Here is an 11330-nt window from a genome sequence, read left to right as displayed (position 1 = left end):
ACGTTTGGCGGGTACGAGCGACGTATTGGTCATTTCAAATACACGATTATGATTCGAATGACTTGTACGCTATGCTTGAATATTGCTTTGTTCGGCTGAAGCTGTGGTAACGCTGTTCGTCTTGTTCACATCTGTAGATCTCTCAGGCTTTCTTGAAGAAACTGGCTATGCTTCCTTGGCCTTTCTTGCCAGCATTCTTCGCTTTTGCCGAGCTCGTTGGTTTAGCTGGCGCTGGCTTAGCCTTCTTTGGTGCAGGTTCTTCTTCCGAGAAGGACTCCCAGACGGCCTCTTCCTTGGTCACTATGCACAGTCAGTGGGAGGGATTTCAGAGTGCACTGGCTACTTACCAAGATAGCCATCCTCGTCCTTGACCTTTTTCTTCTTCATCACTCGTCTCCGGCCGCGTCTGCGACCGTTCTCCACTGTGACGGTAGCTTCGCCCTCGGTTGGCTCTGTGGTATCCGTCGCCGCTGTTGAAGGAGCTTCAGGCTGAGATTCTGCTGTGGCCGGTGCGTCCGGCATTTCCTCATCTACACACGTCAGACACTACGATCATATCCAGCTCGAAAGACTTACCGTCATCTTCCATCATCTTGCGCAATCGTTCGGCTCGCTCCTCTCGGACTTTGCGGGCTGCCTCATTCTTCTCCTCGTCGATCTTGATCTCGGGCTCATCATCGGGATCACCTTCATCCTCAGACATGCCTTCCATTGGTTCTAGCGAAGTTAGTTGTATAACCAGAAAAGACTGTTTGTGTACGTACCATCCTCAACCGGCGCTGGTGTGGACTCTTGTGACTTTTCCGCTTCTTTCGCCTTCGGTTTAGCCTTTGCAAAGGACTTGAACAGGTCGCTTGTCGCCTTGTCTTTTTTTGCCCCAGACTTCGAATCGCTCCTCTTCAGTGTAGTAGACCCCGCCGAGGGTTGTGGCGTTGAGCGACCGGATGTATTATCTTCGGACGCGCTTCCTCTTCTCGCAGACGCGGACGTCTCTTTTTCCTTCGTCGCGAAAGCGAAAGAGCCCTTTCCGGCAGGCTTCGTGATGGTCTTCGGAGCGGGCTTCGATGTAGCAGTAGGAGGAGCATACTTTGCAGTTCTTCGCTACAACGATGTTAGTGCGCCCGTGTAGCTGTAGCCATATGCGTACCTTGATGTGTTCGTTTTGAATGGAACCATATGTTCTCCACCGTTCTAGAGGATCTTCGTCTGCATACTCTGTTACGACCTCGTGGTTGCACAAAGACAGTACGCGGACAGCCTATATGTCTTAGTATTGGTCCTGAAGCCTCCCATGATCTCGTACCTTGAGCGGACCGGGCTCCACACTGTAAATGTGAGCCGTGGATCCATCTTCAAACTCTGACCGAGTCTCTAGTGAAGCCGTCAGCTGGGTCCTGCCAATAGCATATGCCAATCGTACTTTCCAAGTCTTCCTCTCCCACCAATACAATCTTTGTCTCTTTCACACCTTCAGGTGCGGGTGTATCTTCGTCATCGGAGTCGCTGGTGTAATCAGAGTCTTCGGGCTCTTCTCGTTCGGGCATGGAGCTCATAAAGGGCGAGCTGCGCATGTCGGCGTCCTCACGCTTCTGACGGGGGGGACCATTGGGTTTTACGGTTCGCTTGGGTGTGCCAGTCACGAGGTAGGTGGCGTGGACCGACTTGGGTTTCCGCGCGTTTTGGTTCTTTTGGAACTCGAAGAGCATCCTGTATCATGTGAGCCGGCATTCAGAGGCTGGCAAGAGCTGCACGAACCGTTTCGCTGTGTTGACATTGGTGCTGGATGCTCTACTGAGCAGCCTGTAGGTGACCGGCCTCTGCTCGGTAATCACCCGCGCAACGAGAAAGTCGTTGTAGTCTTCTCCCGCCATTGTGTGTTGTCGTGGCTGACGTAGTCGTCGCAGTGGTGATGGTGGAAGAAGTAGCGAAAGCGCGTCGCGGGGTTGACTCAGAATCACGCGTCGTGCCTGCCAGAACTGACTCGGCGAACAAGGCACCCATTGTCGCCTGCAAAGTGCGTCACAACTCCACCTTACTCCATGATGAGCGCCGGAGAGGACGACGACCTAAAATTACAGCGAGCATCTGCATCGCTCCTGTCTGACTTCGAGAGGCTGCTACCGCGACTACTGCGGAAACGGCAGCATGGCTCTGCCCTTGGTCCCGTCCGCCAACATGTCCGAACAGCAGACATGTACAAGGCATGCAGCTTGGTATGAACCCTATCAATCAATGTTCTCAATGGCTGTCTGACCTTCTACAGATAGAGCCATTCCAGGAGGACCCCCAGATTCTAGACACCCACCTGAAAACCTTCATACCTCCACTCGTCGCCGCCTATCTAGAAGCAATATCGGCGAGCGCCACAGAACAACCGAAACCAGGATTTGTGACTCTTGCATACGCCATATGCTCCGTCTTGAATACTCTCTGTAAAGTCCGAGGCGAAAAGGTCGTCAAAGGCTTCTTCAACAACGAACCACGTCATCTCGAAGCAATCTTGAGGGAGTTGGAAGCGACTGGGGTTGTTAAATCTGGAAATTCCGATGCCTTACAGCAGGAGACAGCTCGTCCATGGATACAGCGTTATGTGCTGCTATTATGGCTCTCGCAGTTGCTACTCGCGCCCTTTCCCCTGGAGTCCATGTCTGGGTTGCAAGTTTCTGCAGAAACACCTGTAGCTCTTGGGCTGAAGCTCCCGGATGAACTTCCTGGTGTCACTCTTCGGGTAATTTCTCTTTGCATGTCAGGACTTCAGTCTCCAACAAAGGAAAGAAGCGCCGCTGCAAGTCTCCTGGTGAGGACATGCGTGCGACCAGATATGCAAAAGCTAGGTTTGCTGGATGCCATGGTCCAATGGTCGCTGTCTTTCTTCACAGACATATCCGAAGAGAAGACCGACATACATCAGTGTCTTGGGGTTCTCTCATTCTTGTCAGGGCTATTGGCCTCCGCTACGAATGAAGAGCTTGGCCCTTTCCTTGCTGCCATATACCTATCCTGTAGGAAGATTCTGGATCAGGAGAGTCTCGCCTTTGTCAAGTCATCAGCTGTGGCCCGAAAGCTGGTCGTGAAAAGCTTGCGCAATGTCGTTTTGCATTGCCTACAGGCGACGTCAACGCTTCCTGGACTCGATTCAACCGTGGTATTGGAAGAAGTCATCGAATTTCTCCTTGAAGCACTCGCGGATGGTGACACGCCAGTCAGATACGGTGCTAGCAAGGCGCTCAGCATCATCACTCTCAAATTGGACGCGGAGATGGCCAGCGAGGTTGTCGAAGCAATACTTGGCTCGCTCACAGAGAACATCTACTGGCAGGGGTCCAAGCGCAATTTGAACAGCGTGAACCCACTCCGATGGCACGGTTTGACTTTGACGCTGGCTCAGCTTCTCTATCGGAAAGCAATCTCTACCAGTCATTTGGCGGACGTTCTCAACGCTCTCCTACTTTCCCTCGGCTTTGAGCAACGGTCGCCTACTGGAGGGTCCATTGGTACGAACGTACGCGATGCAGCTTGCTTCGGTATTTGGGCGCTCTCTCGCCGCTACCCCACCACTGACCTCCTTGCGGTCGAAACCGCGACAATAAGGGCTTCCGAGCACCTCAGATCATTACACGTCCCTCAAGTGCTGGCAATCGAATTGGTAGTTGCTGCTTGTCTCGATCCAGCAGGCAATATCAGAAGAGGCTCATCTGCTGCGCTTCAAGAACTTATAGGTCGCCACCCCAATACAATAGAAGAGGGCATACCGCTCGTACAGATAGTTGACTTCCACGCTGTCGGGCTCCGCCAGCGCGCAATGTGCGACGTGGCGATCAAGGCTGGAGAATTACAGTCTCTGTACTGGGAGGCCCTATTCGGTGGTCTTCTAGATTGGAGAGGAACCGGCTCGTTGGATTCAGACTCACGTCTATTTGCAGCTGAGGCCATCGGGTCTCTTTCTAAGGCTCGATCTCCTGCGGTAGTGCAGAAGATGTCTGATCAGGTCCGCGGCAAGCTTGCGGCATTGCGACCTCGCGAGGTGGAAGAGCGTCAAGGGTTGGTGACTGCGCTTGCGACCCTCGTTGACACGACAGTAATTATGCATGTGCAACGAGCGCCCGACAATCCATATGCGCCCTTGATGGCCCTTTGGACTTCGTTCTCAAAAGAACTAGAGCTTGAAGACAAGGCATTCACTTCGCCGGCATTGCGACCCCAGTTCACCGCATCATCAGTTTGTACATTTATCGGAGCAATCTCGAGACTCACCGATGGTACCCTCAGCAAGCTTTGGCCTTCAAACCTACCCGTGGCACAGGTTTGTAATTTATTGGACCTTTGTCTCGCGCGTCATGAGGAATCAGTCCTCGATGCTATTGCTGTCGCAGTCCCTGCAGTAGTCTCACTATTACCTAGGTTACCGGGGTCCGATACGTTTGGCGTCGTGATGTCATGGCTGTTGCGTTTGGAAAATGAAGCATCGTACAATGGGTCGCGATGTTCCGGGCATGCGATCGCCCTGGGAGCTGCGCATGGCAGCTTGGACAGCCTGGCATCCGATACTGAAAGGGATATCCTTCAGCGGCGGATCGTAAAGGTACTTACGTTCAGATGCACATCAGCTGTGGCAATCGAGGCCCGAACGGTGGCATTACGTGCTCTGCGTTGCTTGCTTGGGAGCGGGAACCCTAAATCAACTCAGCTTGCTGCCGATGTAGAAGACCAGATCGCGAGCGCCTTGCACATTGCACTTAACGACTACACCATTACAGAACGGGGAGATGTCGGGTCACTCGTCCGACTCGAGGCCTTGAACACCGTGCGCTTGGCTTGGGCAAATGGAATACTCACTGAGAAACGCAATGAACGCGAGTACGATATCTACGCCGACATCGTTCGGCTATCTCTCGAAAAGCTTGATAAGATGCGCATGAACGCCGCTCAAGTCCTCCAGCTGAGAGAAGCCGGCGGCGCAACCAGAGACGAGGTCTCCTCTCGGACCTACTTCCTGAACGCACTGATCTCGTTACAAAAAGCGAAACCCCCCGCGATCAGGGAAGCTATCTGTGTTGGTTTTGTCAGCTCCGCGGGAATGGGCTCCGAATCCGTGGTTCAGAACTCACGAGCAGCTTTGCTAGACTTTGTCGATATGCTACAAGACGAAGATACATCCGACGTTACGCAGTTTGCCTTGGTTGACTTTGCAAACTGCGTCTTGACACTCCTGAAGAACAACATCACCAACGATAGAGTTTTGCTCCCGCTACTAGAGGTCATCGCCTTCTTGTTCGACATGCAGATCATGCAGCGTCTTCAGTCGACGTCTTTCAAGTAAGGGCTCTCTCTTGGTGTTCAATATGCGCATGCGCTAATCGTGTCAGTTTCCGATCACTTCTTTCATATACGCAAAAAGCACACTTCAAGTCCACGCATATGCAAAAGCTTCACCTCGCGCTGGATGTGTATCGGGGCTTAGGTGTCATCCCAATGACCAGGAGCGATACGCTAGCCAAAGCTGTGAGCATGCTGTTACATCCGTTCCCGAAGGTATGCATAAGACAATCTATTACCGCTGGCTTACGTTAATGAGGTCTAGGTACGCATCACAACAGCGGAGACTCTCTGGCACTTGACTCACGAAGGAGGGTTGAAGCGTCACGACTGGACATTACCATCGAAGAGTCTGAAGCCAGCCGTAGATGAGATCAAGACATGCTTCGCGACAACAGCGGCTCAATCGCCATGCTGAGTACATGTTACCTGGGATTAACATCCGACTCTTGATCTTTAACGCAATTTCTATGCCTTTCATCTTGAATCTTTTTTTTTTGGGTCCATTACTCAAGCGATATGAGCCTTCTGCTCAAGCTGGAACGTCTTCTGTCCTTGATTGCCCCTTACGCGGAGTACGATAATCGCCCCTGTCTTCCAGCTGTGACGAGTGGCGCGAATGACCATGGGCATTTAACCATTGGCCTATCAAATTCTGGCGCTATACCCTGCAATTCCTATGTACTGTAGAGGCGTTGCAGGGCGCTATACCCTGCTGCGAAGGTGGGGGCCGGGGGCCGCTTAGTGTTCGGTGGCACAGATGGACGGGCGCTTGTGTCAACGCGCATTCCCTCCTCTACCATCGTCCCGAGTTGTGTTGCACCTCCCACTCCAATCCTGATACCGAAAATTAATCGTCATCCACAAGAAGCCGATACCATGTCGCAAGACGCGGATGGTTCGAGCTACAGCGCCGATGATGAACGAATCATTAAAATCCCGCTGAACAACGACAGATTAGACCAAAGTGTTTTGGCTGCAAAACGAGCCACAACACAGTTTCAAGGGGCCCCGAAATATGATCAGGACAAGTTCGCTGTCGCAGCATCGATGGTCTATACCCCAGCTGACGGAGAAGCTCAACGGCTTCGGATCATTACCAGGTCAAAGCGGGACACCAGTGGAACGAATGATGCGAGATCTGAACACTGGTTGTACGTCAATTCTTCCAATGGTTGCGTCATGCTAACGACATGCAGGCATATCCAAACTCACTGCATAGATTTCGATGCGTTTGAGGTACGCTTCTACCCCTAGACCACTGTCAGCAATCTAACGATCATGAAAGAAAGTCGCAACCCATTTTGCGCTTGACTACGATGAAGACGCCATACCGGTTGTGCTTTCTTTTTTGAAACACATCAAGGGTGAATGCACAGAGCGAACCTCACACGGCAGCTATATACGGCCGAACACAGTACTGCGATGTGACGGAACCGATCCTATACAAGCCCACAAACCTGACATATCTGCTATCTTTGTTGCTTTTCCGTACTTTGACATTGGTGCGCTCCATCCCTCTCGTGCACCAAAAGACACATCACTACACGAAACTCGGTAAGTTTGCAGCTCGCAACGGCTCGTATAAGCAAACTACTTTACTGACGTGTTGCTGGATGCTGCGGCAGAGGATTGTACCAGTATACATATCCGCAAGAAGCTGCACAGGGTCGGGATGACGAACAAATGTTCAAGAAATTCAAGGGTGTAAGAAGGGGAGACACTCTTCGGGTTCCCCAATTCTGGTCCATGATCATACAGTCACACCTTATTATCACCTGCGGACCGAGTGCTCTCCACGAACTCTTCGACGGCAGTGTTGAGTTCATCTCTGGGGACTACCTTCGTACAGACGGACCCAGTCTAGTTCAGGTCACCGATTTTTACGGACAAGTCACGTACGTACCGCTCAAGCTGTGCTCAACATACGTCGCACTACGTCGTAACATTGAGAGCAAGTGTCTCGAAGACAGCGAAGAAGATAGTGAAGACTATGTCATACATCTGGGGTCAGATGGCTCAGTACTGGAGGCAGACCAATGGCCACACATCATGAAATCCGAACGATCTGCAATGATCGTTTTGCGTCTCAATCGGAAAAGCACGAGCAGGGATATGTCCTTGATCGATCGTTCACGTAGTGAACAAGGAAAGATCGAGTATGGTGATCTAAGCTCCGAACATAACTCAACAGATGAAGACAAGACTAAAGCACTTATCCTAAGGCGACATTTGTAAGCGGTTATCAGTCGAATGAATTCACTCTTGGCCTCCCACTGATCTTTATACAGCAACGATGTCGAACAGAGTCGCCAATCGAAATACGTTGGCGCCACCAGTGAACTTTTAGCAAGGCAAGGTTATGTCGTGAATGACCCCGACTCGCTCGTGAGTGGCAGCAACCCTATTACTAGCCCGAAGCCGATCATCTTCCGCCGTCCAGAACGTATGGTAAGACCACCTTTTGCACAAGATGGCCTTCATGTTGCCAGGGCCATTACGTATGAGAGCGAAAACGCTGTTCATATCAGCAGTAGTTCGTATGCATCCATTGTTGACACCAAAGAGCTTGCTGGTGAGGCTCTATCGTTCGCGGAAAGAGTCAGTAGTACATCATTGGTTGGTGATACAGTCGAGTCGCCGCACAGTTCAAGGGAGTCTCATGTACCTAACGTCATCGACATAGAAGACGAAGAAAAGCTCTCCGGCTCTTTCGAACTTGCGCCTGATGTCTACGATACGAAAGGATACACAGAAAAAGATGCTCAGGGTTCGTTCTCATCATCATCTCGCTCAATCAACGAGCGAGATCATCCTGAGTCCGAAGAGGAAGATGCCACGTTAGGAGCGATACGGAATGCTATATCCGATTGTGAAGAGGGCATGGAACCTGGAGTAAAAGCCAAGGCTCGCTTTTCACAAAGTCAACCCAACTTGCACGTTGCCACACAAGATGCCCCAGGATCATTCAAAGGAGACGTAAAAGGGGAAGAGCTCGTTGACTCAGATCTACGACTACAGGATCATACGAACATAATACAGGAAGAAAAGAGACATCTCGGTGTCGAGGATAATCCTGGGGACCTAAGGGATCTCGTGGGATTGCAAGTCAAAGACCTTAAAGGCCTAATAAGTGAAGAAGTTGCTGCTGCATTGAGGCATAACACTGATCAAGTCAACCGAGATGTCCAGAAGCAACTAGAAGTTGAGCTCCGCAATCGGCTCGCCAAGTCTGGCCTCCTTCCAAACCTTATCGAAGCCATCATCAAACAAGGAACCGACACAGCACCCGGAAGGGAAGAGCGATCTCTACCTAACTATACCAGGGTATCGACTAGTCAACTCGATAGGGCGACTTTGCTTCACTTCAATCTGCGATTCCAGCATGACATACTTGATCCTAACTTCTGGATCATCTTCCAACACCTGACAACAGAGGAGTTGCTGCCGATGATTGATCACACACGCGACCGTCGTATAGAGGCGCATCTCGAAAGGGAGCGTCAAGAGGGACCGCGCGCTCAAACACAAGAGCGACAAGAGCAGAATCCGCCGATGGATGCTTCTCCGTCCGAACATGTACGCACTCGCTGACGGAGATTCGGAAGTGAAATCATGCTTACTTGAACAGAACGATAGAGCTTCACGCGAAAAAAATCTGGACAGAAATCGCGCAGCCACGACGTATCGGACGCGAGAAGTTTCCCCAAGTCCCAAGCTTACAAGATTGAATACCGGTCTTCGTGTGCCACCTTTCCTTGCATGGCAAACACGAGAGAACCCGTCAGAGCAGGATATTGATGAGAGTACCCATATACAGCTTACTCTGTTTGCTATCGAACAGCAGCTGACTAGGACGCGGACGGATGCAGCAAGACTACCAATCGATCTCACGCATTCATTTGTCCACGCGTATCAATTAGGTGTACGACTCACCAATAAGGAGTCTTCCCTCGACGATGTCTTGACATCACTAGCGACCTGTTACAGGACCTGTGCCAGAGTCGTTGGAAATACAACTAAACGCAACGAGCTGACTGTAATGGACGACACAAATGGCCTCTCCAATTCACTCGAATCAGGTACCGGCATTACTAACAGTGACATTACAGCTGATGTCAGAAATGATTCAGAAGCGGAGACCTATGTCACGGCGAGAAGAGTAACCCAATGGCAAATGGCTCTGATGCACAAACACGCACAACGCGTTTTTCACTCTACTATGGAAATCATAGACCAATTTGTACCAAGATACTACGATCATCAGCTCTTGCGCAGATGCTGGGGTGTACTGAGGTTTATCATCGAGGTATGATTCCTTTTTAATGCGCCGAAAGGCTGTTGTGGCTTACTACTTACACGACCTTGGCAGATCGTTGGCTATATGGGCGTCAAGAATGTTGTATATCAAGAGCTGGAGGAGTCAGAGCCATCGTCAACTTACGCGATCCGTGAGATTCCTCACAAAGAATACTTGAGGCTTCACAAGCTTACTGATCTATCTTCTCCTATAAATCAGTGTGACTTCTGCAAGCGCGCAAGGTACTACTCAAGCGCAGATGAAGCTTTCGAACATCTGCGGCGCGTTCACGTCAGCGATACGAATCAATCATCACATTTTTCTCGAACACAGCTATCTCACTGGGTTATGTCATCTCAGCTAGCTGGTGTGGAGGAGCAAAACGAGCTCATTGTCGAGTATCTCAGTGCAATGGCACTGCGCCTCGAGACGTTGCGATCCAAAGCAATTGATATCCGCAACAGTGTCGCCAATGAGAGAAACGAAAAGCCGAGCGAGTATCTCCTACCGCTATCGCTTGTAAAAGCGGCAGAGATGATTTTGCAGATGATCGATACTTGCGGGTATAGTGTTGTTGAGTTGCACAAACTCAATCTGGCCGACGCGATGCCCATCATCTCGTGGAAGGAGGTCAAGACTCACATGGATCTGCTTTCATACTTTGGCTCAGCAGCTTCTACTACACTTTCGTCAGCGCGTAAAGAGCTACTGATCATGGCGCATACTGGCAGCCACCGGGGAGCTGTACAAAACTTCCGCAGTACGCCTGAGGTTACTTTGCTCATATGCCTCTTCCATCTCTGGTCAAGAGCGGTATTGCACGACTCGTCTGTACCTGACTTGTACCGAGAGCATCTTTCGAAAATGGTATGTGCACTGTTTAGGTCAGCCAGATAATTACACACTAACAAGACATAGCAATACGAAGCTAGCCGTCGGCCATCTAAGCTTGCCCTCCGAGAGTTGTACCTCTTGGAAGAGGAATTCGAGATGGTAGCCTCTATCTGCGCTCAACAACGCAGCATGATCAGGGATTTCTACGACATCATCGGTCCCTCCACCTATCGCATAGCCACCAAAGAATGTTTCAGAGCCGACAGAGACATCGTGATTCCCCTCATGAACCAAAATCACAACAATCCTGTCAACATGGGAGCAACTTCTACAGGAGTAAGAGAAACACAGGCATTGTTCGATAGGACCAAAGAGGTGCTCCGCCACAACGTTGAAGTCTCAGAAGAAAGCAACACGAAAGCCATCAGAGTATTTACTCTAGTGACAATCGTGTTTCTCCCTCTTTCTTTCATCTCTTCTGTATTCGGCATGAACACTACGGATATAAGAGACATGAGCAGCTCGCAAGCTCTCTTTTGGGTCATTGCCATTCCTGCCACAACGCTGATTGGAGGACTCTCTTTGATGATCGCATATCATGGAACGTACATGTGGGCTAAGGTACGCGCGATGGGCGATGCTGTGTGGGGATCAGAGAAGACATCGCGCGGGCGGCGTGCCTGGAAACGAAAGCCAAAAGACGTGGAAAAGGTAGACGATGGCGAGATTGAAGATACACGGCCTCTGGGACCAGGTCATCTCCGGAGAAGGAAGACAGTCTTGAACGTCGTTGGGTCGAAGAAGCCAAGGAAGTTCAGGTAAGTAGGGGTTTGACGGGGACAGTCCTACTAGAGCCCGTCCTTTCGGTAGCTGTTTCTTA

General features: G+C 50.8%; 3 protein-coding genes across 3 annotated transcripts; 2 read left to right on the top strand and 1 right to left on the bottom strand.

The window, feature by feature from the left end:
* Positions 1–142: 142 nt before the first annotated feature.
* J4E78_000593 (uncharacterized protein) lies at positions 143–1871 on the bottom strand (the record flags this gene model as incomplete). The annotated part of the gene is made up of 8 exons (XM_049361255.1): positions 143–300; positions 348–530; positions 577–717; positions 765–1101; positions 1148–1258; positions 1304–1371; positions 1421–1707; positions 1756–1871. 8 exons carry the CDS (start codon positions 1869–1871, stop codon positions 143–145), a joined length of 1401 nt encoding a protein of 466 aa, XP_049226538.1.
* A 171-nt stretch (positions 1872–2042) lies between these two features.
* J4E78_000592 (uncharacterized protein) lies at positions 2043–5320 on the top strand (the record flags this gene model as incomplete). The annotated part of the gene is made up of 2 exons (XM_049361254.1): positions 2043–2213; positions 2264–5320. The coding sequence occupies 2 exons, from the start codon at positions 2043–2045 to the stop codon at positions 5318–5320; spliced, it is 3228 nt and encodes a 1075-aa protein (XP_049226537.1).
* A 1167-nt stretch (positions 5321–6487) lies between these two features.
* Positions 6488–11272, top strand: J4E78_000591 (uncharacterized protein; the record flags this gene model as incomplete). Its single annotated transcript, XM_049361253.1, has 7 exons — positions 6488–6495; positions 6516–6555; positions 6985–7550; positions 7608–8895; positions 9035–9625; positions 9689–10483; positions 10535–11272. The coding sequence occupies 7 exons, from the start codon at positions 6488–6490 to the stop codon at positions 11270–11272; spliced, it is 4026 nt and encodes a 1341-aa protein (XP_049226536.1).
* Positions 11273–11330: the final 58 nt, after the last annotated feature.

Source organism: Alternaria triticimaculans, assembly GCF_023758025.1.
Source record: "Alternaria triticimaculans strain BMP 0046 chromosome Unknown scaffold_1, whole genome shotgun sequence".
NCBI lineage: Eukaryota > Fungi > Ascomycota > Dothideomycetes > Pleosporales > Pleosporaceae > Alternaria > Alternaria triticimaculans.
Note: the sequence above shows the minus strand (reverse complement) of the source record. Positions and strands in the feature narration are given on the sequence as shown.